The following is a 27481-nucleotide window of genomic DNA, read 5'->3' as shown; positions in this document are numbered from 1 at the left end:
ATGCTAGAGGTTCCTTCAAGGGGATCATCCTCTTTTCTGTAATATCCGGCAGTTTGGTCACGGGAGGTTGAGGCTACCTTCACTTTAGTGGAACCTTTCTGGTTACTGGTTCCCTGCCTGAGTTGACGCACTCGTGCTGCCAGGGCAGAAGTAGGTTTCCCATCCCACTTTCCCATGTCTTCCCCATGGTCATGCAGAAAGAACCACAGCTCAGTTCGTGGTGTGTACCCTCTCTCTCTAGCTGAGGGATGTTGGGCATGGAGTTTGGGGCCTGTGACTCACACTGGTACTAAATGGGAGCTGTTCCTCTTCACCTCCTCCTTTATCTCCCTCACCTCCTCTTTGAGTTCCTTAATAACAGCAGAGACCTGAGCCTACAGCGGGCCATGGATCATAATTTCTAAGCCTGTTGGCAACAGAACCCACTGTCTCTCGGTTGTTATCAGCATTAATCATCGCAATGAAAGTGGTCTATTCACGTGGCCCTAGATTTGCCAGATTCCACAACATCTGCCCAGTGCACCTGACTTTGTCGGGGTCATTATCATGCTGTCCACCCCTCCCAAAAAGGACTCCTAATACTGCCACTTCTCTCTGCTGTTCCCTTCCTCAAGGATTTTCCAGTGCATTTTATCATGGTGCTCCTCCATTCTCTCTCTGTGGACAAACCTCTCTCTTACACTCATTAAGAGCCACTCCCAGAGGGAAAGGGGCCCTGGCTCCCTTACAAACACTTGATTAAACTTGAGTCTTGGGTCAAGGGTCCCAAATTCCTTGCTTCACCACCATCCAGTTGCACACCTGTACCCATAAGGTCCCAGACTTGAAGTAACCAGGTTGCATAAGCCCCACACCCCTGTCTCACAATGTCTTTTTGCAGATTACAGAGCCAGTCATACATCAGGGACTCGGTGATGATCTCAACCTCTGTCTCCCCTGTGGGTTGTGAGGGCCCTCCTTTCTTATCCTCTGATTTCATCTTAGGCTTCCTCATTTCCACAGAGGCAACAGCTGCTGACTGTGACTGCCCTTGTGGTTCAGCTGGAACCTGGACGGTCGTAACGTCGGTGGGTTCCACTGCAGCACCATCAGACTCTCCCTCTTCGAGGCAGGGGGAGGATTTCCCAACAGCTGAGGAAATGCACTCCTTTAGCATCTGACCCATCTCACATATCTCCCTCACCAGAACCCCCACCCACTCTGGGTGGTTCATTTCTGAGGTGGGCTGTGAGGCAGGGTCAGGTTCTGGAGCAGCATCTCTATTCTCTGGGGTAGGTGTCAGGGTGGCTATCCAAGTCAATCTCCCCTTATCTCTGAATGCTAAATAGAACAGGCCTATCAGCAACACCAGCCACTGTATGATATCATTAGATTTAGTGAACCCTTCAAAAACTGGTGGAGTAGACCCAAAGAGCTGGGTAAAGGGTTGGGGGAAAATTTCTCCTGGCATCATTTTCTCCCAGTAGGTACCATTATTGAAGTAACCCCAAAAACATGCAGTTAGTGTGTGATATCTCTGAAACCATGTGCCCACCTTCCAGAGTGTGAGATGTTACGTAATGATTCGTGTCATGGAAACATCATGGGATCGGTATAAACAGGAATACTGCTCTTAAAGTAAAACATGGACATGAGACAAAGGAAGATATAATGATTTCATTATTTTTGTTTAAATCCCTTTTCTGTGAATTGCTAGCTTTTGCTGTTATGTATTTTTGCCACTATATAATTGCTTTAATTATGAATTATATGAATTATTAATTATTAATTTAATTATGAATTATGAATCTCTTATGTATAGAGAAACAGCAGGCTTGTGCAATCATGTAAAAATTTGTCACTGCTGTTTCCTGCTTGCTAGGAGTGTAACCTGGCCACATGTTGGAGCTTTGCCCAGACCTGGTGGGGGCTTGCAGCCACTTCTGCTGGGGAGATCGCCCGCATGTTTGGGCTTTCCCAGACTTGTACCCCAGCATAGCAGGCACAGCCCAACAAGAAACTGCCTATGAAACAGGCAGAGGGTGGGGGTAAGGTGATGTGTTGGTGGGATGGACACTCCCAGCATCCCCAGCGCTGCTTGCTCGTCCCTTATCAACTAATTAATAAATTGCCTTATTGATTGACCAACCCAATTGCGGTGAGCTATTTACAACACAGAAAAAGTTAAAAATTCATTAATTTCTCATCTTATTAACCCATAAAACAATCTGAATAACAGCCTTAGTTATAGGACCTATGTTTAGATAAGGGCCTGCAAATGGGAGAAGTATGGCCATGACCACGTGCTACTCAAACCTGAGTAAGCTAGACCACATGATGTCACTTAAGGTATATTCAGAACAAAAATAATTAGGTTATTTAAGAACTGGTATTTCTTTTGCACTGTTTTTCTCTCAGTACTCTTGGGCCCCACATTGGGCACCAAAATATGTCTTGGTTTGGAAAACAGGTGTCTGGTAGGGAGGGCAGAAGCCTTTCTTGGAATGAAAATGTAGACCCCCTCCCTCCAAATTATTATAATTTTGAAACTAAGGGACTCTCAGGCAGAGATATGGGGATAGGAATAACAGTTCTTTACTAGTATGTATAACAAGGCAAACAAACAACAATAACTACAGCATTAACAACAAAACAGAACCAGGGACCCCGTGACAGCCTTCTCAGCTGAGATGGGAAGGGATGGAGGAGAGGCTTTGTTTCACAATGGGGTTCCCTTGGGAGGGCAGTCCCGGTGCTCCTGCAGGGCTCTGAGGAACAGTCGGCTGGATCAGCAGGGATGAGCTGAGATCCTGGGCCCGTGGCTGAGGTGGATCAGCAGTTCCATGGTGGTGCCTGGCACTGCCATGTCCCGGCAGGACAGGGGGTGTGAGGCCACCAATGCAGAAGAAAGAAGGAGAAGTAGCAGCTCCATCTGGATGATGGCGAATTCCCTTCTCCAAGCCACAACAGCTCTGAGAGTGTCTCACTCTCTAGCTCAAGAAGACAGCCAGCCCCCAGCTGCCCCTGCCCTCCCCAGGCCCAGCCGAACTCTCTGTGTTTTCCAAGCACTTAACAAGTACCAGCAATCAGGTTTCCCTGCAACTAATGAGCAAAAAATTCCATAGGTGAGATGGAACAAAAGGAAGGACACCCAACCCCCAACACCTAGTTAGATATAAACAAAGATCCTTCTTTCATCCCTAGAAAGCCTCTGTAGACTCACTGCCCACCATGCCTGAAAGCTTACCAGGTCCTGCTCTTTATTTGAACCACTGCAGAGTTTAGGATTTAGAGCCTTGGCATTCCTTGGATTCTGTATAGGACCAGTAATGAACAGGAAGGGGAGTAGATGCATTCAAACATGTTTTCCACCAGCCATCAGCCAGATACTTAAGCAAGGTCTTCACCTTCTCTCTCGAAGTCACAGGCAATCCAACAGCCTGAACGCAGGTTGGTGGAGATTACTCATATAGCCATGCAGGCTCCAAAGTTTTACAGCACAGAGCATCCACTCTGCCCATCATCTGCCATTTTCACCACCAAGTACACACACTGTTGTCTCCTTTTATCCTGCATACACACAGGCCCCTCTCCTGAAAGATTTCCCCACACTGATCTTATCTCTGTGCCCTTTATCTTAGCTCTGCCTCCTTGAATTCTATCCCTCTAGGGCTATTCCACAGAATTAGGTCAAACAATCAGGCATGCAGAGGCTTTAGTCACCATTATACTCCTAAAATATCCCTCAATAAGGGGCCACTGAGCATCAGGACAGAAGTTTGGCGAGAGCCTTCAATTATTCCTACTTTCGGATCACTGAGAACAACTGTCTGGCTAAACAGTATGTTCAGTTCCAATCAGGTCCACATTTAGGCAGAGAAACTCTGCGAGTCTGGTCCCTCTCCCCGTGCCTGCTCTTGCTTTTCCAAAGCCTGTCAATCACAGCTTTTTCTTCCCCATGTGAACACACTGTGTCTGCTGCAGTTTCCTGGGAGGGACATGAGAATACCACCACTGCTTTGCCTCAGAGGGACACCATGAGCCCAAGTATGCAAAATACATGGGTCTCACATACTACAGTGAAAGGATCTATAAATGCTGAAGACAGATGAAAGCTTTTCATCATCTTAGCAAATGCTGCCCACACTTATTTCTGTCCTCACATCTCTCCATCTACTTTCATCCTCTTTTAAACCTGCTTTCCTTGCTAGCTCAGCTTCATTTAGCTTAAAGAACATAATGCTTTACATGTGTGGAAGTGCCCTCTATGACCCTGTAGAATCAAACACAAGTGAATATAAAATAATGTATTATATTTCCAATTTATATTTGGATAAACAAGTGATTTGTCATCACAACTTCTGGAAATGATTCTCATGCTCCATGACATGAGTTCACTGCTGTCCACAGTAGTATTTATTAGCCAGTCACAAGGAAACCTTAAAGAAAGCATATTACAAGGACTGCTTACTGCTTCCCCCCAGATTAGAGTTTAGGCGTGCTTTGGAGCAGTGGGATTGCCCTGCCTGGCCAATGACAGAGGCAGGGACACAGCACTGCCTGAGACCCCACTAACCATTTGTCACAGCACAGTGGCTGCTGTGTCTGTCTGCAGGACTTAACAGGGGTCTGTAAGAAAGGTGAGCACGGGCTTTTCAGTAGGGCCTGTAGCAACAGTAAAAAGGGGGATGGTTTTAAACTGAAAGAGGGGAGATTTAGACAAGGTATTAGGAAAAAGTTTATACACTGAGGGTGCTGAGGCCCTGGCACAGGTTGCCCAGAGAGGCTGTGGCTGCTCCATCCCTGGAACTGTTCAAGAGCAGGGGTTTGGAGCAATCTGATCTAATGGAAGGGGTCCCTCCCCACAGCATGGGGTGGGACTGAATGGGCTTTAAGGTCCCTTCCAACCCAAACCACTCTGGAATTTTATCTTGCCTAAAACCACTGCTCAGTAGTTTTAAGGCAAATACAAAACACCCTCTTAAGACCCTATTTAAAATACAGCTGCAAATGGCCCTAAGTCCTCTGTGTATTTTATGTTTCATTATCACGTTTTGTACTTTGCTTGTGGTCCTTTGTGGTTTCCTTTAGATTGTATACCTTCCCGGTAAGGGATTTGTTATCTCTTTGGCAAGACCCAGCTGTACCAAGTTGTGTACATATACAACACCATATAAAAGATTACAGCTTTATTGGCCACTGAAGCATTGCTAGTTAATAATCTTTAATGTGGCACTTATTTATCCAGTCATAAACAGAACACTGCTGCCAAGCCAAGTCAAATAAACACTATAGAAATCCTTCATCTTTAAAATGAAGCAATTTCTGTCCTGGCCATTGTAGGCTTTGCAAAAAAAAAAAAAATCAGACACATTGTTACTGAGCACAAAAGTACTCAGATTTTAAAGCTTTCCTAAAGCAACAATTGTTAGTAGCATATGCACTGAGCTTTTCCCAGGCCCTAGGGCAGAAGCACAACCCGAGTTCTCCTCATGCAGGAATGCTGTCTTTGGGATGATGACCAAGGAGCCTAGCAAGGGTTAATGCTTAATATCTATAGTCTATGCTGTGTACCCTCTGTGGATGGCAAGCTGCATAGCTGACATCAGGAAAGGCCCTGAAGGAACAGGTCCTGTAGAGATGCGATGATCCTGCTCTGGCTCTGAAGAATGAAGCAAATGAGAACAAAGTTGTATGACCAGGACGTAGAAGGACGCCATAACAAAACAAAACAAAAAAAAACCCAAAAAACCACAAACAACTTTTTCCTGATTAAAAGTGATTTAGATATTAAAATGCACAACCCTGCAAATGCTAATTGCCTTAATTAAGTACATTAGTCCCATATACATTACTGTACTATGCTGATCTCTGCTTAGATCATGGTCTATGTGAAGAAGGAGCAGGGCGATAAGATCGGGCTGTATATAAGGAGGGTACAAATTTCACCTAGTTAGGAGGAATACCCAAAAGGACCTCACACAGCTGATGGGCTACTACTCTCCTCTCCTTCCTCCCATGCATTCATTGTAAGCTTCATAAGATGATGTTGAGTATTACCTGGGCTAACACTATATTATCAATACTGTTAGAACACTATCACAGCTAGTACATCCATCTAGGGCAATTCCAAATCTGTATTTCATAGAATCCTGGAATCTCAGAATGGTTCTGGGTTGGAAGGGATTTTAGAGCTCATTCAGTTCCATCCCCTGCCATGGCCAGGGACACCTTCCACTATCTCAGATTACTCCAAGCCCTATCCAACCTGGTCTTGGACACTTCCAGGCATGGGGCAGCCACAACCTCTCTGGGAAATCTGTCCCAGGGCCTCCCCATCCTCCAAGTAAAGAATTTATTCTAAAAATCTAATCAAAACATATTACCTTACAATTACCCTCCCTTTCCATTCCCCCTTGCATTTCTGCTGCTTCAATAAACCACACTATTCATGAATCTGTGATGGTGAAAGTTCTATTTAACATTACCAGACTCAGTGTTGAACATGCCCTGCCTGTTTGAGAACCTGTGCTCATGGAATTTCCCATTGAACACAACCACTTATAATGCCAAACTGGTTCTAATCAGAGATTAAACCCAGCTACCCTCACCCTCTCTGATCTCTTATGACCAGCTGGCTCACGAGGGGTTTCTTTTCCACCAAATTTCTATCCTCTTATCATAACACTGCCCCAGCCACCCTGTCTGCCCCACACTGGCCCTCACTGTCACCCTCACAGTCCCTATCACCCCTCTCAGTCTTCATCATCTCTCACACTCCCTCAACTTGGACCTGCACCTCGCTCACTGTCCCTCACTGTCACCCCTCACAGCCTCCTGTTCCTCCAAAGCTCCCAACAGCCCTCATAGCCACCTTCACCACCCCTCCATCAGCTCTCACAGCCCCTCACAACCCCTCCATGGCCCCTTACAGCCCCTGCCACCCCTCACAATCCGCGGCCCCCACCACAGCCCCGCTCGGTCCCAGGGCCGGGGACGCTGCGCGCGTGCCCGCCCGGCCCAGCGGGACCGCGTGCGCGCGCCCGTCCCACCGCTGCCGCGCCGTCTGCGCAGGCGCGGGCCCGCTCGCGCCCCCGGTCCCGCCGGACGCCGCCCGGAGCGTCGGAGAGCGGTGAGGGGCGATGAGGGCGGGCGTCGCTCTGGGAGCCGGCCGAGGGGGATGGAATTCGGTGTTGGGTGGTGGCATCGCGGCGGCACCCTCCGGCGAGCGGCCGGGAGGGACACGGAGGGGGCCGGATCCAAGACCGGCCTTCATCGGGCCACCGTGGCCGGGCCGTGGGTTGCTGGCCGTGGTCGTGTGAGACCGGGCAGCAGCTGCGGGGGAGGCTCGGTCACGGCCCCAGCCGCTGTGTCTGGGCGTGGGCTCCGAACCCAGGGCTGAACCTTCGGGGGTGTCGGTGAACGGAGAGCTGGCGCTAGTCCCTGCGGCGAGCCGGCCATGGGGGCTCTGGGCTGCGCCTGGGAACTGGTTCGGTTTGTGGAGAGGCTGAAAGGTGTTTAAATGGCATATGCGAGCCTCGGGTGTCAGTCAGTGCCTCAGGATCCTCTGACCGCTGGTGACACCCACCCCAACACGCAGTTTACATCTATTCTGCCAGTCCACCCCCGCAGCGGGGCAGTGGATCCTCACAGGGAGAGCTCTCTAAGCCCAGCACTAATGCTCTGCAGCCTCTGCCTTCAATGTTTTTAAGATTTCTATAATGAAAGTAGATTTTTTTATTTGTTTTCATGTTAGTCTTTCCAGCCCATCCTTCAGTGAAAATTGTTGCTGGAATATTGGGGCTGGCACACTGTTAGCCACCAAACAGCAAATTTAGAGTGCTGGCTGGAACCTGCCAAAATGCTGCCCAGCCTCCAGGCCTGTGAACAAGCGAGCAGTAGCCGGGTGGATACAGCATGCTCAGCTGATTCTGGTCCCGGGGCAGCGGCAGGGATGACACCTCTCAGGTGCTGTGTAATTGTGATGGGAGAAAAGTGTGACCTTCTCCTTTGAACTGTATCATCTGAATCCTTGTGTTTTTATGTCCAATTCCTTCAAGAAGCTGGAGCATCTGAAAGCTTTTCTGACTTAGAGGAAATCCCAGATGGATTTTCAGAGCGTCAAGGAATACCCAGAGCACAGAAATAACATGGACCATATCTAGGGCACTGTATTACCAGAACAGGGAATTCCCCGTTGGAATTTCCTTCTTTCTGTAATCACTATCTGTTAGACTATTGCAAAAGACTTCTCCAAGATAGTTACTCAGAAACAGGAATGATAACTCAAGTCCAAGGATTCCAGCAACATTTTATGGTAACTCTTTGTTCCTTCCAAGCAATACAAGATACTTATATCCTTTGTAATTTTCAAAACCGCTGTGGATAGTATTGCACAATAATTAGCTGTTGGGAATCCTTGTACTGAATGTCTTTTCTGTCATTAATATTTGAAAGTTTGCAGGTGTTCCTGCTGCCAGAAATTTTAACTCAGAGGAAAACAGCTTTCTCCCTAGTTTTTGGTGGTTTTTTTAGCAGGTTTGTTTGTTTGGTTTGGTTTCGTTTGTTTATTTTGTTTTTGTTTGTTTGGGGTTTTTTGTTCTTGTTTTGTTTGGGGTTTTTTTTTTGTCAGGGGGGTTTGTTGGGTTTTTGTTTTGTTCTTTGTTTCTGGAGGGTTGATTTCTTTGTTTGGGGTTTCTTGAGTTTTTTGCTGTTATTTATTAAGTGCTGCCAAGTAAATGTTTCTAGCAGGCTGTTTGTAGACTGTAACTTATTTAAGTACCTCTGCTCTTCCCACTTCCTTTTGCTCCTTTTATTGTGACCTTTGTTTTTTCTCCTTGGTTGTATTTGCTTATTTGTTCTGTTAATCTGAAATCTTTAAGGGCCTCCATCCTCTGATACCCCTGTTATTTGGACTGTAGAGAAAAATCAGAAAAGAAGCTATCCCTGTACTAAAATAACTGTCTGTCTATTTAAGGTAAGCAAAGCAAACCAGTCCACACTGCATGGGTGTCTCACCATCTCCAATAACCAAGGTTATTGCAATCTGATAATGGATTGTTTAGGCATTATTATTGTATTGTATGCATTGTCTGGCATTTGTTTAGGTCATAAGTGCCTTTGCTTTAGTGCTGAAGCCACATACAGTCAGTGACAAGCATGTTATTGGTAACATGCTATAAGTTAGGTCCTTGCTGTTCTTCTGGCTCTGGAGAATTCTCCCTGCCCTCCCTGTTAGTTTGGAGAGACAGCTGGAAATGCTGCCATTGGGCCGTGTGGCTGCATGCTCAGGCACAGATAAGTGTGTTACCACTCAAAATTGATAAACTGTGTTAGTGGTTGGAAAGAAAAATAGCTCCTTTTATTCTCTGTCTGTGCAGCCTTGAATTGGGACTAAAGAATTACAATTTCTCTCAAATTCATTTGGGGATGCCTTTATTTTCAGGTTTATTTGCAATAGTCTGACACAATTGCATGGGATGTGTTGGCAGGTGAAGTGGGTTTTGTTACAGAATTGGTGTCTTTGAGCTATGTCCTACTTTGATACTTGAACAAACCTGATACAAAAATAGACCTTGTTGCACTATAATAAATGATTGACTGTCTTGGAGTCCACATGTGTTGGTGGGAATATGTGCTGGTGAGGTCCAGTTCTGGACTCAAATGTTTTAAAATCTCTGACATTAATATATGGAAGTTCTCATATCTGTAGTGTTCACACTCTTAGGTTTTAACATAACTCATTTGTTCTTGTCCTGCTTAAACTTCTGCAGTTAGAGAACAATTGTCTGAACTTTCAGACATGTTACAAAAGACCGTGAGCTGTTGATTCCCACTGTCTTGGGAAAGAGACTCAGGAGAAATCTTGGAGACTGCCAACGTCTGTGTTAAGGAGCGTGCTGAATGATGCTTGGGGTGTAGGCAGCTACATCAGCACAGAACCATGGAGTGGTTTGAGTTGGAAGGGCCCTTAAGGCTCATCTCATTCTACCCCCTGCCATGGGCAGGGACAGCTTTCACTATCTCAGCTTGCTCCAAGCCCTGTACAGCCTGGGCTTGGACTCTTCCAGGGATCCAGGAAGGGGCAGACACAGTTTCTCTGGGTAACCTGTGCCAGGGCCTCATCACCCTCATAGAAAATACTTTCTTCCCAATATCTAATCTAAACTCGCTCTCTGTCAGTGTAAAACCTTTCTCCCTCTCCTGACTATGTTGTCAAATAAGTGTAACTTTGGTGTAGCTGCTAAAATCCAACACTTCATTATTTTGTTATGTTTTTATGGGGAAAACAACTTAAAGGAGAAATAACTTGTACACAAGTACAAGTGTAGTGACTGTGTTTCAGAAAACTTGTAGTGTGTTATTGCCAAATCTGCTACACTATCAACCTTTTGAAAAGAAAAATAATGTTCATATTAGTTTGAATTTTTCTACCTAATAGGACAAAGACCAAATACCAACTCTCAGCAAATCAGCTGTTCTAAGAAATTAATTGTTCTTCTCTTTGGTGAGGATATTTGTCACCTTGTTTTCTGTAGCACAATGTATATATATATAGCTTCAACCTTCAGGTATGAAGGTTGGAAGCTGTGCATGCAGATACCTTTTTGTTTTTTTAAAGGTGTGGAGGTCAGTGGTGTGTCTGATGCATATCAGTGTTGCCCAGTGCACAGTTTAAAAAACAGTCTAACTGTTAAAGTTTATTTTCCCCTCACAAACAGGCCCAACAGAAGGGAGTAAGTTATAAGAAGGTCTATACAATGACAAGTTCTAAGGTGTTAATAAAAGCACTTCAGTCTGAATGGTACAGTAGTTCTGGGGTTCTTTTTTTTTAATATTTTTGTTTTGTAGTATCTTCATTCTATAAAGAAAATGTTTGTTTTCTAATATGGGCCTGTATGGAAACAGGATTCCTGCTCCTGGTTTACATTTCAAAATGCCTATATCCTCCAGTTGAGAGACTTGGAATCCAGTGGCCAGTGCAGTGCCACTGGGGAGAGGAGTGTCAGGTGTGTTAAATCCCTTCAAGTTTGCTCAGAACAAGCACATGGGTACAGAGCACCCTCAATAGTAAATCTTGTGCCCTCAATCCTGAACTCTATGACAGCGCCAGTCTCCAAAAATTCTCTCCCCAGTAAGATTAGAAGATTAGCAATATACACTAATAGTAAGGTTATAGACTTGGCAACCAATCTGTTGTTATAAGTGCCCTTTGATTTTTGAAATCAAAATAATGCAGGACTAGTTTGGGATTCCACGCTCACCAGTTTTTCATTACAAGGTGCTGTTTCTTTACCTTTGCTGCTGCACAGGAGTGTTTGTTGCTACTCTTTTAATAGAGCAAAGGTTTAGAAAGATGACAGAAATAAGTACCTAAATAAATCAATGTGTTGTTCCAGTTCTCCAAAATGGAGCTGTTGGCTGAGCTTAGGTTCTCCTTTGCTTGTAAAGTGTAGTTGGTGTCTGAATATCTCCCCTGTGTAGGGTAACCTATACTTCATTTCAGGAAAGTATAATCCATTAAAGGGCATACCAGATTATTGAAGTTTTCTCCTGAGCAACATCAGAAGAAAGGAACAAAATCTGTAGAGTTTTGCAGAGCTGGAAGAAAATAAAATTCTGAGTAAAATGACAGCTTTAATTTTTATATGCTCATCTTACTGACTTTTTGCTTTCCGAGAGAAAATTGTTGTGCCCTTATACTTAGTGTAGACAATAATGAAATAGTCTGAGATAGTAAGATTTCCCTACCCTGTTTTTAGCTGCTGGCTGAAATTATGGGAGCACTGATCTCCCCTGGAATAAACAAGTTGTTGGGATAGCTGCAGGCAGGAATAAAATGTACATGTCCATTTGCTTACTACAGAGACAAAGAGTGTGTGCAGTGATTTCCATAGGCTCAGCAAAGATTAAGAATTTGTGTGCTCCATTACACCAGGGTTACTGCTGTGTCCACCCATTTCCCAGTTTACCCCTTAAGCTCTCCAGCACTGCCCATTAAGGCTTTGTATGTTCATATATTGCACCGAGGGAGTTTTAAATCACTATAAACATGTCTTATCAGTTAATTTTACAGAATAATTAAACTGGCATAAGTATCCACACTGACACTTGAATTGTTTTGATCAAATTGTCTTTTTATTTTGTTTTAAAGATGATGTGGGGAATTGGGACATTGTCTGGTTTCCTTAACAGACTTTAAATGACATCATTCATATTTTGAACCTTTTGCAAGAGAGAATGTCCAGCAGTCATCTGTGTGGGTGTATTTTTGATAAATATGAATATTGTGGGGAAAATTATCCCGAGCATTAGTTTTTAAAAATGAGATATATATTTGTTATATTGTATATATACAATATATTATCATGGACTGGGAAAGGCTTCTTGGCAAACATTCTCCTAGGGATGCCCTTCCCTGGTATCTCAGATTGCGTCTTCTGCTTGTAAAAATCTACCTGTGTCTCTATTCATGCTGTTCTGGACCTGAAGAAACTCTAAATGTAAAAGAAATAACACATAGCTGGATGTACCTGTAAAGTACATGTTCCTGCACCTTCCAGCTTAGATAAGAGGAAAATTAATAAATCAGTGTTTGACAGAAACAAATGCAGACACTAAGAGGAGAACATATCATCAACAGATATTTAAATATGTTCTTCTGCCAGTGAATGTAGTGGAAAAGGGTCTCAAGGTGATAGATGTCAGACAGGATCCAGTGCAACAGAAAGGGAAAAGGGATTGGATTATTGTGTATGAATTTGATACCGTGTCAAGTTTTTCACTCACAGGCAACACTGTCTTTGGTTCTACATAGTTGACAGTACTTTCAAACAGAAAGATACAAACTGAGGTGTTTTGGGAAAGCTAAAATAATAAGACCAAAGGTTGTGTGTTCAGAGTCAGAGTTTGCTGTGGAAGAGAGACATGTTTGTAGTTATTTCCAATTTTGCAGCAAAGGAAAGATGAATAATTAGCACAACATGAAGGATTTTTTTCAGCCTTAGTTTGGAAGGACCAGAAGGAAAACTCGGACAATGTAGTCAGAAAATTATATTGATATTTTGCACTACTTTGACAGATATATATTTTTTTAAAGGATCATTTTTAATGCATCATGTAAGATAGTTTTGTAGGTTAAGTGCAGTTTTCTTTCGTCTGGAGGGAAAAAAGGTAGGAATTACCCTCTCTTTATTTTTTTTATTCCTTGAGTTTTTGTTTGTTCCTTGAGTATTTTTATGATGTAGGCAGGAGGACAAGCTGCTGACCTATGGCTTTGATAACATTTACCTCCAGTATCCTCTTACAATGCTCTGCTCTTTAGCCTTTTTGAACCTTTGTCGAGCCATTAACCATTTTCCTTTCTTTCCCTCTTACATTTTTTTCAACAAAATGGTTGTGTTTTTCCCCAGATTTTTATCTTGTTTGGTTCTATGTGTTTACCTTGTGCCTTTTTGGTATCTTACTGCTCACAGTGTCCTCAGGGACTGGACATCAGAAGTGCTTGTGATCCCAACCCAGAAATAGGAAGGAGGAGATTCTTTACATTGAAGTACCTGCAACTATGACATGTATTTAAATTAGATATTAGGAAGAAATTCTTTACTCAGAGGGTGGTGAGGCCCTGGCACAGGGTGCCCAGAGAGGCTATGGCTGCCCCATGCCTGGAAGTGTCCCAGGCCAGGTCGGATGGGACTTGGAGCAACCTGGGATAGTGAAAGGTGTCCTTGCTCGTAGCAGGGGGCCTGCCATGAGGTGATCTTTAAAGTCTCTTCTAACCAAAACGGTTCCATGATTCTATGGCATACACATTTTCCTAAATATAAGCTACTATAACTTACCTGCCCAGCACTGAAGAACTGCTGTGTGTGAATGTGTGTCTGAACTTTAGACTGTAATAAAGTGCACAACAAATTAATTACAGATAGTTTAAAGACTGTTTAAGGTGATAGTATGTTCCTAAGAAAGAAAACATGGGATTTTAGGACAAACTAGGTTACAGTGGTTCATATGCAGTGGTGATATCCTGAGGGAAATCATCTAAATGCCTAAAAGTATTTTCCCTGTAGAGAAAATACTTTCTCTGTTAGAAGGTCTTTATCCATTACTTGGAAAATTGAGAGGTTTTTAGACTTTGTCCTAAAAGCATATAAAAAAAACAGCAGGAAGCATCTAATAATCTGCTATCACACTATTGCTAAACTTGTAATAGAACATTGTCAGGATTTTATCGTGCCACCCAGCCTGTGCATAGAGAGTGCCCAGGGCACTTCACAGAGATCGAACTACATTTAACCATGTTAAAGCAATCTATCGAGCTCTGTGTAGTCTGCTGGAAGGGATCATCACTGCACAGTGCAGCCACAGACTCCCAAACACTCTCTGCATAAGATGAGCTGGTCGCTTTCCAATGCTAAATGGACTGTTTAATTCAAATTCTGAAAAACATCTGCCCCAGGGAGGGGTCACAAAGGATGTCACCAAGGCTGTGACAAACTGTGCTTCTGATCAGGAGGTATTTGGGTGCAGGGGGAGCAGTGGTGTCCAGTCTTGTTCCCACATCCATGTAGCAGAGATGTCAAGGTGTGCTGCTGTAAGTCTGGGCTTGGGAAAGCTGCAGGATGCACTGAAATACAGAGGAGAGGAAAGGAAAGGAGAGGAAAGCTGCCAGCCAGTTGTCTTTTGTTCTGCAGTTACTGGTGCCTTGCTGTGTTGCTTTGTGCTTCTTCAGGCTTCCCTTTAGGAAGCAAACATCTCAGAGGTGTTTGAGTGTTCCTCAGTTAATCTCCTCAGACTTTTGGGGTTAATTTCCTTTTACGGGAAAAAGATTACTGGCAAGCAGTCTTGAGGAAGCAGTTCTCATTATCTCTTCATGTGCCTTCTGCATGGATTAGTTTAACAAGGTTATGAATAAGTGTAAATTTGAATCTTTTCCATGCCTACAACACTGGTCAGAAATACAAGCACAAACAATATGCTGCAGGTCTGGAGGACTACATTACTCTTGATTTGCAGGGCAGCAAAACAGAATATTTGTTTTCTGTTAGAACCTTATAAAAATGCCTGCCAAAATGTTGATTGTCAGTGTCTAACTGACAATCTGTACATAGCAAAGAGCTGAATCCAAGGTGGTGTAGCTGCCCATGCATGAGATGAAAAATGTAATTTTCAAACTTTGGTAGTTCCTCTTATAGAGTAGCTACACTAGATATAAATGAAATGTCTTAATAATCTTTTAAACTGTAGGCACTTTCAAAACACAAAGTTGCAAGAATACCTAAATGGAATGGGGAACCAGGATCTCCTGATTAATTATAGCTTGGGTTTTTTAGGGCAGTCTCTTATGTTTATTAAAAGCAATATCAAATTATGTAATCTTAGGCTTTAACCAAAGTTGGAATTTATTTTTAATAAGTTTAGACTCTGAATATTTCACTACTGTAAAGTATTTTGTGTACTCTCAATTTGAAAGAAATAATGGCCCTCTGAGTTAGTTGTAGTTCAGATATTCAGTTTGCTAGTTCCTGCATTTTGGAAAGAAAAAATAAACCCCTTTAATAAAAAAATAATTATTCAATAATAATAAAATTATTGAAGTTGCCCTCAGCCATATTATCTTTAGTAAAATTGTAACCTTATATTCCCCATTCTGAAGTAAATAATAATTCAAATCTTTTTTTGCTGATATGTTTTTAGATGCATTCATAGAATTTTTAGAATTTTTCTTCATAGGCAGTATGGGAGTTTGCCTGTTATGCTTGGCTTTACTGCTGTGTATTTTATACAGATTCAGACAGCTTTCAGCAGTCTTCTGAAAGCAGTCCAAAAGACAATGGGAAGAGCTAAGGGAATTAAATAGAAAATGTGGCTAGAATAGCAAGATAAATATTTCCTGGAAATTCAGTCACTCAGTTAAAATCATGCGTGTTACTATAGTCTTTGCTCAGATTTGAATTGTAATTACTGCTTGCCTGCTTCAGACTTTAAACTTAACCTTGAAAAAGCTTTTACCTGTGCTGCAACCATTGTTGGCAGATACTCAGTATGCATTTTTCTATTTCTACTTCTCATTTGTACTTGCTTTTTTTTTTTTTTTTTAATATTGCACTTATCTGAAGAGCTTTGTTGAAAACTAATAAATCTTAACAATCTACAATTGTGGGACAGGTACTAAAAAGGAAATTCTTTCTCCTGGTTCTGTTGTTCTGTGTTAGTTCCTACTTTTTTTTAAAGTCAGTCTGATTAGAAAGGATAACGACTGCTTACCCTTAGTACACAACTTCAAAGCTTTGTAGGTGCTCAGAGAAGCTGTGGCTGCCCCATTCCTGGAAGTGTCCAAGGCCAGGTTGCACAGGGTTTGGAGCAAGCTGGGATAGTGGAAGGTGTCCCTGGCCATGGCAGGGAAGGGAATGAGATGGGCTTTAAAGTCCCTTCCAACCCAAAATGTTCTGTGATTCTATGGTTGTTATGAATAATTTGTTGTTGTTGTTGTTGTTTTTCTAGTTTTTACAATGCCTTTGTCATTCTATGCATTTCAGTTCTGTGCTGTTCAGGTGCTCATTCATCCTGTTGTCCCCATCTCCACTTAGAGCATATTTACCATAACATGATATGGACTTCTCTAAAGCAGGAGGCAAAGAGGTTTGCTGCACTAAGGGTCTGTAAATGAGTCTCTGTGCCTGCCTATGGCCGTATCTATATGTAAACATTTCATACTGAAATGATTTTTCTCTTCTGCTACTGTTACCCCTCCTTTATCTGGAGGGGTAAGCAAGGTAGTTTAAGTGGATATGGGACTTTGTGACACAACTGCACTCTGACACAGCCATCCTCTAGCTCCTAACTGCATCTTAACAGCATCCTTTTGCTCCCTAACTGAAACTCCAGCCTCCCTCCAAATACAGCTCTGTGCTGCCTGCTTGCTTCCTTGTGGTGGGAGGGATGGGCAGGAGACAGCCATGACTCACTGGCTTTTGACTGCTGAGGGTGAAACATCTTCTGTCTCCTTCCCAGCAGCCCAAAGTTAAACGTTGCTCTTTACACCATTATCAGAAGAGAGAGAACTTGCCTCACAGGAGATGGGGAGGACAATTCAGAAAGAGTTAAGGAGAAGTTGAAGGTTGGCTGGAATTTTCCTGAGATTTCTTGGGCTCTTCTCATTTGGCAAGTAAATCCTCCCTGTTTGAGGCCTGCTGGCTTACAGTAGCTACTGGCAATGTATCAGGAGCTGTGCACCATTACACTGAAGCACACAAGTTCTGTTGATTTTACAAGCACAGTTAAGAGCTGGTCATGTTCTGGCAGCCCTGATGAGCCCAATTGCTTTGCTGTTACTTTTTATTGCAGCGTCTAGACCTGCATAAGCAGACAGACCTACTTGCAGACCCCACAGATTTATCCCAGCCAAAATATGTATAAAACTCTGAGCTCAAATTAAAACTTCTGGCAGCCTGACTCCCATCCTCTAGCCATGGATTTCAGTGAGTTTCAAGAGCACATATGAATCAAATTCATTAGTTTCTGGAATGGGCAGCTATAGTGAAAAATGTCTGATGCAGCCTTTACGTGTGCCTGTGTATCTTAGAAAATAAGACAGGAGAAAAAAGTTTATGGAAAAAAAAAGACAGCCAAGATGAATCTTTGAAGTTGTCTTATATGATGAACATTTTACTTAACCCTCCTTAATATAAATCACTGCAGCTCCCAAGGGATGATGGCAGAGAGTGGAAGCATGCTGGAGACTCCAGCAAGCACAGGCAGTGATAGTTTCTATGCTGAAGTGTCCAGGAGCAGAATGGTTCATCTCCCCATGCTTTTACAACTGCAAAGTAGGATTAAAATTATCTTCTACAAAAGAAGAATATTATAAATATATATATATAAAATAAATATCTATATATAATAAATATATTTTTAAAAATAATAATAAATCCTTATTCTAGGATTTGAATTAAAAATGAGTGTTTCTGTGATTCCCAGGTGGAGAATTACAGAAAAATGTTCACATCCCTGAAGCCGATGTTGGACCTGCAATGGACTGGTGTCCCTCTGTTACTGGATGTCCAGGAAACACATGCTGAGCTTACATTGAGAGACCACAGCTGAGCCCATCTCAGAGATCTCCCTTTCAGAACTGGAGTCAGGACAATGTGTTGCCTCCTTTAATTACAGTCTGAAAATTAGTTTCAGATGTGGAAGAATGCAACAAAATGAAATGGTGAGCATTTCTGTATCACTCTTACACTGTAAGAAGGATGATCAAAAACCAGTGTTCTCTTTAGAAAAAAGCCCTGAATTAAATATGGTAGAGAAGAGCCATCCAAAACCTGTCTCTGAAAGGCTCCTACATACTGCTGCCAAACTTTTAAAAGAGGGCTTCAATTTGGGACTTCCAACATGTGATTCCAAAATACCCAGGTTAGCATTTACTCAGAATCTAAAACTGTCTGGATTGGCTGTTATGGCTGCTTCAGGCAAAAGGTTAGATTTATTTTCTTATGTTGCATCTAGGAGGATGAGATCTCACCTTGATTGTATATCTACCTTAAGTTTCAAATAATTTTAAAGCACCTGATTTATGGAAGACCATGCCAATAAATGTCAAGTACCATGCATTTTTCACGTCAGTACAGGAATGACTGAGGGTTTTTTAGAAGCCTTTCATTGAATATTTTCATTGATTTAACCTTGCTATATAATGTCTTAATTGCACAAAACAGTTTTATGGGCCTGATGGATTTTAGAGGGACTGTCTGCTTTTGCAGAGTATGCAGCATTCACAGCCGTGTTTGCAGCTCCAGCTGGACACTGATGACGGATGGGTTCCAGCACTCAGCAGAGCTGCTGCTGTAGTTGAGGTTATTGTACATCCCCTTCTGGCTTTTCACTGATTGATTAATGCCAGTTTAGATATGGCCTTTAGTGGTCACAGCTACACTCTGCTGGGATACAGGTGTGTTCTGAACCTGGAGCCACCTGGTAGATCAGGTAAACCTGGCATGAGGCACTGGAGGCCAGAACCTGATGTTTCAGTTCCTAGTGCTGTCACAAAGGTATCTGTGGCATGTCCAATGGGAGAGCTGTTGTGTGCCTGTGTGACAGGCACACAACAGCCTTAGAAAATGTAATTGTTTTAATGAAGGTGTTTGAAGCTGACTTGACCCTGTGCTGCAGCCAGGACGCAAGGTTCTTGTCCTGCACAAGTCTCTCTTCTGGCACAATCAATGATGTGGCTGACTGTACAGCTGCACAAAGTCATTGAGGATGGAAAAGACCTCCAAGATTGAGTCCGACCTTGGACCAATCACCACCTTGTCAACTAGACCAGAGCACTAAATGTCACATCCAGATAGTTCTTGAACACTTCCAGGGATATTTCTGGAATGCTGTTCAGGGACAGTGACTCCACCACCTCCCTGGGCAGCTTGTTCCAATGTCTGACTACTCTTTCCATGAAGAAACCTTACCCAGTGTAAAAGAAAAATTGTACCAGATTAACAAGCTAATCCCAGTGACTATGCGGTCACACAGGTGCTAGTACCAGCACAAAGAAATGACTCAGAGGACATGACTGTGGTTAGTAGGAGCACAGTATCTCTTCTCACTGGCCACACAGTCTCAGAACTGTCTCAGTCTCACATTACTTGTGAGACTGCATCCTTCTAGTGTAAGTTTCACTTATACTTCCCCAGGTAATTGGAAAGAGAGATTGCAAATTGAACATACTTTGCAATATATTTTTTTGCATTGGGATTCTTCTGTTCTCTTAAGTGGGGTGTTAATGTAAAGGTCCTTGCCTCAGCTTGGACTTCCAGTTAGGGAAATTAGTTTCCTTGGGAGATGTCCTCAGTATCAGCCTCTTGGCTGGCCTTTGATCAATTACTTACAGTTTGATCAATTACTGACAGAATGGAAGAAAAGTTTGGCTTAAAAATAATAAGGCATCTTTAACTTTTTTTGCTTTATAAAACAGTTTTGCCATTGCGGGAACATGTACATATGTGTGTTCAGAAAGAAAATAAGAGATTATCTGTTATTCAAATGTCTGGAATTTTACTTTCCTTCTACAGAAAAATCCAAGAGTCCATCAATGACTAAAGTCTCTGTTCTCATGATTTATGTGATTTGCTTCTCCTGGAGCCATGGATGAATACAGCCGCTTTGTGGACTGGGACAAAATGGATGCGAGTGCCCAGAGCCAGGATACAAAAGAGCTCACCTGCACAGACTTCCATGAGCTCAAGCAGCTGGCCCGGCAGGGCTATTGGGCCAAAAACCACTGTCTGAGAGCCAAAGTGTACCACAGACTCATCAGCAATATTCCGTGCCGTACAGTGACCCCCGATGCAAACGTGTACCGGGACATTGTGGTGAAGATCGTTGGAAAACGCAGCAGCAGCTCCCTTCCACTGCCGGAGTTCGTGGACAACAGCCTGATCCCCACGTACTGCCTGAACGCGGAGGGCGTCGGGGCCATCAGGAAGATCATTCTGTGCATCGCCAATCAGTTCCCGGACATCTCGTTCTGCCCAGCTCTGCCATCGGTGATTGCGCTGCTCCTGCACTACAGCAAGGACGAGGCCGAGTGCTTTGAGCAGGTCTGTCGCATCCTGGCTTGCAACGACCCTTCCAAGCGGCTCATTGATCAGACCTTTCTGGCCTTCGAGTCCTCCTGCATGACCTTTGGGGACCTGGTGAACAAGTACTGCCAGGCAGCCCACAAGCTGATGGTGGCAGTGTCTGAGGATGTGCTGGAGGTGTACTCGGACTGGCAGCGGTGGCTCTTCGGAGAGCTGCCCATGGCATACATTGCACGGGTCTTTGACGTCTTCCTGGTGGAAGGGTACAAAGTTCTCTATCGTGTTGCACTGGCTCTTCTGAAATTCTTTCACAAAGTCAGAGCTGGGCAGCCCATGGAGTCTGACAGCATCCAGCAGGACATTCGAGCCTTCGTGAGGGACATTGCCAAGTCAGTGTCCCCAGAGAGGCTCCTGGAAAAAGCCTTTGCCATCCGCCTTTTCTCTCGGAAGGAGATCCAGCTCCTGCAGATGGCCAATGAGAAGGCTTTGCAGCAGAAGGGCATCACGGTCAAACAGAAAAGGTAGGACTTAGCACAGGTAACCTGAGCAATCTCTCAAGTTTTCCCACAGTGGGGAGCAGTCAGACAGCCCTGGGTGACTGGTGGGGCAGCTCCACTGGTGCATTCTGGTGTCACCTGATGAATTTTCTCTGCAGAAAAACTCAGCAACTCCAAAACCAAGCATTGCTGGGATTGTAATGGGAAGTGTAACTGAAGTGTTATGATACAGAAGTTTCTTGTAGCTTGCTCAGTTATGAATTTATACAAGTATATATTAATTACAGGTATTATATCTCAAAAGTATGTTTCATAAGCAGTTTTTGAGCTAAAAGACGTTTTAGCAAAGTTGGAAAAAATACTGATAAATTACTTGGAAGAAACATACCGAGTGAAGTGTGAAAATTGATTCTTAAATATGATATTATTTGTATAAAATGTCAATTTGATGCTGCGCAGTACTGTGAATTCAGCAATTTCTTTAGTGTAAGGCACTGTCACAGCTAGGAACATTTTGCTTGACTGAGGTGCTGTTTTAACAGAGCAAGGAAGAAATAAGTCTTGTTTGCAGGTTACTTGTAAATCAGTTTGACTGCAAGCATCTTGGAAGTCAAGAGTATAGTACTCACAGGTAGGAGTTGACCTGTTTTGTGGCAGGTTCATGTACTACTAGAAAAATAATTTTGAAAGAACCATGGAAGAGAAAAGTGACTATACAGATCCAAGAAACTGTTGCAGAATTACAGGCTCTTCTCAGAAATAAGGGGAGGAAGAACCAACTCTGAAACCAGTAAATGAAATCCTGCTCTGATGTGACAATAAAAGTCATACTAATAAAAAACTTAGCTGAAAGGCCTCTCAATGGATATAGAAAAGGCAGCAGAATAATAACCTGAATAAAATTAGTGTCTTGCCAAGTGGAAATGTATGTGCAGGTAAGTGGTGCACGTTCTGTTTTTCCAGAGGCCTCTGACAGCAGAGAACTTCTCACAACTATTTTTGAACTCTGAAGTTTAAGTGTTAGACAGTTTTATGAACTGCCCTGCCCTCTGAAGAGAGGCTTCTAAAAGTCTCCTGTGTCAGTGAGTGTAATATCTAGATGCTGATATTCTAGGTGCACAGTCTCATTTTCTCTAAATCTCCACTGATGTAGTAGGATCTTCCAGCCAACTGAGTTTGTTACAGTAGTTGCAAACAGATACGATTCCATGGCATGGCAATACACAATCAAGTATATTTCAGCCTAAAAGATCACATAAATGTTAGCTTCATGTGTCTACATACATGTAAAGCTCCCCCTGGTCTCTTCCAAGGGTTAATTTTTTAGACTCACAGCTTGGTTTACAATCAGTTTCAGCATCTTCCTGTCACTCTGAAATATTTCAAGGCCTTTAGCCACTGGATTGTCACACTGTGGGCAGTTCAGACCATTGTATTTGAGACTTTTAACAAAATACTGACTCCTCCATTGTGTCTTCGTGTTAGAAAGTTCAGGAGAGTTGTAATATTCTTGAATATATTGCTTGAAACACAATTAGAGCTTTAAATAAAAATAAAATTTAAAAAATAATTTAAATAAACCAGAGAAAAAGAAAACATACATCAACCAACCACAGACACTCCAAAGGCTCCTGCTGTGTTAAATGTTGCAGAGAAATTCTCACTCACAACAGTGATCCTTTCCAGGCAAAATACAGTAATATACCCAAATAAAGCCATTAGTTACAGCTATGCCAGGCAGAGTTGGTGAAATAAAAAATTTTCATCCTCTCTTGGCTACCTTTGTAAACCCACTGAAACTTCTCAGTGTCCCCAGGCACGGTGCTGCTGGGAGCTTGGGTCCCAATGTGGGCAGATGGAAATGCAGAAGTGAGCTGTTCTCCAGGGCTCCATGGGGGGCCTGTGAGTTCTCTTCTCCAGGTGTGTTTGGCCTGTGCAAGGAGCAGATGATTTATTTTCCCATCACATGACAAAAAAAGGGAAAGATAGAAATATAAATGTTTTAACCTGTCTGATTGTTTTTTAGTACTTGGTTACTCAAACCTTGCTTTGTTTCTCTCCAGGCTCCTTTCACTCAATTTGTCATGGATGTAGGAAGTCACTGATCTTTTCTATCTTTTTTTGTCTTTCTCCTTGTATGTTCTCCTTCTGTCCATTCCATCTCCACTGCACCACTCCTGTTTGCAGTCTTGCACCTCCCAAAAGGTAGGTTAAAACACTTGAGTCTTTGCACTTTGCTCATTCCTGCTGTCTTTGGCTTGTTGTTTTTTCAAAGGCCATCACATATTGCTAATGTTGGGGCAGGAGAAGCAGGGCAGGAATCAGAGCACCTGATTGCTATGCCACATCTCCTGAATACCCTCCTGCAAAGTTAGTTCATAGCACACACAAAGCTGTGAGAGAAGGGGTAGTGGGCCCAAGGAGTCAGCACACCACTTCAGGCAGCAATACACCTGTGTTTTCCAGAGGGGGAAAGAGTACTGTACATGGAGAAAGTACATGGTGGATTATGGTTCTGGCTATAAAGGACCATAATAATAGTTGTCTTTTCTACTCTGGAAGAAAAAGTATAATTTTTTAAAAACATCTCAAATGTAACAGCTTAAATGAGCTGTTAGGTATCATCCCACCTCTAAACCTGGTATATGCTGTTGCATTAGATGTGGAACAGTCAACTCTTTATCTTCTTTGGAAGCTTTCTGCAGTTAATTGGGAAAATTTTGGACTGACCCCAACTTGGCACACTCCTTAAAGTGGCCTGTCTCTATTTATAGTAGATTATATTTATTTTTAAGTAGGTAGGGTTTTTTTAGTCAAGAAGACAAGACTCTTTTTCTGTGTCAAGGAGGTTAGAGTTACTCAGCCATAGAGCATTAACAGTTAATGAAGTCATTTATCAAGTCTTGGCCTGAAAAGTAAATTGTAAAGAACAAAATCTAGTGAGTGGACTGTGATACCTGATAAGCAGAGAACTTGGAAAGAGAAAGGCTGCCCTGTGAGTATTAAATACCACAGATGTTTGGGTTTATATCCATGCCTTTGAGAATCCTCTGGCCTTGCTGCAGGTGCCCTGAGTTAACTTTAGTGAGTGATGCACAGCAACACTTGTACTAATTTATAAAATCAAAGGTAGAATTAACTTCCTCATGTTTTCATGTTTGAAAAAACATATTAAGAGACTTAGCAAAATATGTTTCATACCATAACTTCTGTGTTGAGGATTTTACCTCTAACAAATCAGCAAGCTCTTAATCCCAGTCAAGTGAATCTTCAGCACCTGTGTACTATTTTTGCAGTTGGGTTGTTCTGAAAGCAGCAGGAAGCCTTGATTTGTGCTTGGAAGCAGTTTGGTTTGATGGTGCTTAGGGAGAGCAGGGTATCTGCTGACACTGATCTGGACACAAGATTAGGTTTCAGGTTTATATACCATAAATTACTTATATTGCTATTTATGACTGAAAAAGAAATACCTTTTTACCACACAGTTATATCCTCACTGAAATTATAATGGATTTTAAAGTTTATGCATCTCCTCTGAGATTTGACCCAAGCCAGAGTAGAACAGGAAGATGTAATTCAGTGAGTAATCTTCAGAGCTGGGTATTAGTTGTTTGTTTTTTTTTTAATAATAAAGGGCACATCCATTTAGGTGCTACTGCATGTCTTCAGCCTTGGCTTTACCTTAGGGAGCTTTGACATCTCTGAAGCACATTGTATTAATGATACAGCTGGAAAAGCAACATTCCTTTGAAATTAACAAATGCTGCTTTATTAAACATTAATTGTGCTGGTTTTCAAATCTAATTCCTCGGAATAACAGCAGTTGAACAAGTCTTTCCAACATCAGCAATCAAGAGAAAGTTGTCATGTGAATCTCTGTAACTGAGGAAAACTCTAATGCAGGGTAAAACCTTCTGAATTTGTTCAATTCTAGTGGTAGATTTTAATGCTGTCCAGCTTTTCTCTCAAGCTACAGTGTTTTCACAGATGAGCCTGAAAGGAGTGGAGTATTGAAGGCTAAACTTAATTTTCCTCAATGAATATAAACCAAAGCATTTGATTTTTCTCTTAGCTCACTTGTGTTCTGTTCTCTTTCACTCATTTAATACTTTGAAAAGCAACTGCCAGCTGAAGGAGATGATTTTCATTAGATTATTTCATTAGTGTTATTAGATAAATTCTGTCAAAAATAAGAGAATTAATACAGGTTAGATACTTGTAACTAGTTGCAATTTTCTGGAAGCCCCCAAAAAAGTTATATTTTTGCTCAGCAGCATGGAGTTTGGTTTGATAGGTGCAGGCTGTATGTGGACACTTCTCAGCATAGGGTCAGGTTTCAGTCTCAACCATCCACAGCTGTGATTCGTTACTGGGAAATAGCAGGTCATTTTGTTTCACATTCTTTGGCCACTTTCTTTGGTTTAACTTGATGGTGCCATTAAATGTGAAATTATTTACCATGATATTCAAAGGGCAGGAACTGTATGCCTGGTACAGTTCTAAATGGTCAATACAGTGGTAAATGCTTTATAGTAAATTAGAAAGATCTGTTTGAAAAGGTGATATTCTACCTACATGGAAGAGTTGTGGTTCAGGGTACTGAAAGGGATGTGTTCAGAATGCTGTTGAACAAAGACATTGAGAGGGGTTTGGGTAGGAAAATCTTTAAGTCAGCAGTTCAGAGTAGCCAGGAGAAGGAAAAAAGGCAAAAGCAAAGATACCCTGACTGTGAGAGCCTTTTAGAAAAAAGAATTGAAGTTTAGTTGTCCAAACAGCTCACAGAAATGTGAAAAACGTACAGACCAGGTATACAAATAATTCTGAAGCTTGCTTGAGATGTAAATTTAAATGGGTTTTGACATTGCTTTTCCACTGGAAATTCATTCTAAGACATAGTTGACTGCCCTGAATATTTTTTAATTCCTTAAATGTGGGGGGAGAAAAAAAATCTGAATTTCTACTGAACTGAAACCAAGACTTTGTCTCAGCTCTGTTCTGTAGTGACAGCAGTTTTAGCTGCTGACCTGCCAGAACACAAAGGGTGAGACCTAAAGTAAGATTCTGGACATAGGGATTCAAGGCTTGGTTCCTACTTTGTTTCAGTGGATCTCTCCTTTGCCTCAGATTGCTGTGTTTAAAAGTACAAATAATGTCCCTAGTCAGTGATACTGTGAGTTTTAAAACCCATAAATAGTTACAACTAGTTTAAATAGTTGCCCATAGAAGTTCCTTCTTCCTTCCTTGCGTTAAATAATGCAGGCTAGCAATGCAAAGTTTGATTTAGTTAATTTGGCTAAAATAAGCAGTAATTTTTGTAATTTTTTTAAATGACCTACAGAGTCACGTCATTCAAAATGCTTGACACCAAGGCACCTACAGTGAGTTCCAGAAAGCAGTTCCCAGTGTCTCCAAGTAAGCACTGTTCTGCTTTGCAAATGCTGCTGCTTTTTGGTACTACAAGCATAAAAAGTAAAAAATTTATATGTTTTGTGTGTTTTCGGGAGTGAGCTAAGCTATCCAGATCCATGCAGATGTACAGTACTGAGGGCCCCTTCATGCTCATGAAACTGAGAGAAAAGAAATGTAATTGTCAAAACACCCTATCAGAAATAGGCAAATACTTGCACCCAAACCCTTGCATGCAGAGCAAAGTAATAAGGCTTTATTTAACACCTGGCTGCCCAGTAATTCAGTGACTTGCATAAATTCTGTGTCCTTGGCTGTCACTATTGCATTTTTAGTGTTTAACATAGACCGTGGAAGAAAATACCGTTTAATCCCCAGGCTCTGGGTTTGTGTGCTTGTTTAATCTGTGAAATGAAGGCTGGTTAAAGATAAAATCATCAGATTGTTACCTTCAAGTGTTTAGAAGCCATGAATCAATCCTTCTAACTGTATCAGACCCTTCAGGGTGGGGGGAGGGGGGGGTACAGGGATTTCCTTCCCAGTGTCAGTGTTTAGCATTCCTTAATGTTCTCAGGCTCCATCTGTAACGATGGTCCTTGGGAATGGTTTTGGTTCATAACTGTTGTGGTCTTAAAGCATTAGCTAAAAAATCACTAGAAAACTTACTTATTTCTTGCTGTGAGATATGGATTAGGAGAAGGGCAAAACAGGCTTAAAACTTAAAAGGAATAAAGAAAGTTTATTAACAAAACTACAAGAATAAGAAACCAGAATAAAAACTCCAGAAACCCTTCTTCCCCACCACCCAACCACTCCCTTGTTTAACAACATAGAGACAAAAAAACCTGGTGATTAAAACAGTCCCAGCTTTGCTATAGTCTTTTCACCAGTCTTTGTAGAGAAAAAGTTCTCTTTTGTCAGTCTATGGAGTTCTTCACAAGAAAACCATTTTCTTGTGCCTTTCTGTTTTTCTGATGCCAGCTGCCTGGAAAACTCTGCCATCAGTCCTTTCCTCCCATT

At 42.3% G+C, this 27481-nt stretch overlaps 1 protein-coding gene across 7 annotated transcripts in view; it reads left to right on the top strand.

Moving 5' to 3' along the window:
- The first annotated feature begins 7041 nt into the window (after positions 1 to 7041).
- The window catches only part of TBC1D24 (TBC1 domain family member 24), a 32631-nt gene continuing 12191 nt past the window's right edge, over positions 7042 to 27481 (top strand). Inside the window, exons 1-6 of one of the 7 annotated variants that reach the window (XM_015643033.1) lie at positions 7042 to 7111; positions 8862 to 8956; positions 16996 to 17098; positions 17959 to 18196; positions 20049 to 21079; positions 23243 to 23260. In XM_015643033.1, the coding sequence (XP_015498519.1) occupies positions 20121 to 21079; positions 23243 to 23260 (977 nt within the window). In that variant the 5' untranslated portion in view covers positions 7042 to 7111; positions 8862 to 8956; positions 16996 to 17098; positions 17959 to 18196; positions 20049 to 20120. Of the gene's footprint in view, positions 7112 to 7738; positions 8518 to 8861; positions 8957 to 16992; positions 17099 to 17958; positions 18197 to 20048; positions 21080 to 23242; positions 23261 to 27481 lie in introns of those variants that run through there. The other 6 variants (XM_015643034.1, XM_015643029.1, XM_015643030.3 and 3 more) reach the window with 6 other exon arrangements.

Source organism: Parus major, chromosome 14 (assembly GCF_001522545.3).
Source record: "Parus major isolate Abel chromosome 14, Parus_major1.1, whole genome shotgun sequence".
Lineage (NCBI taxonomy): Eukaryota > Metazoa > Chordata > Aves > Passeriformes > Paridae > Parus > Parus major.
This window is presented reverse-complemented; position numbering and strand designations above follow the sequence as displayed.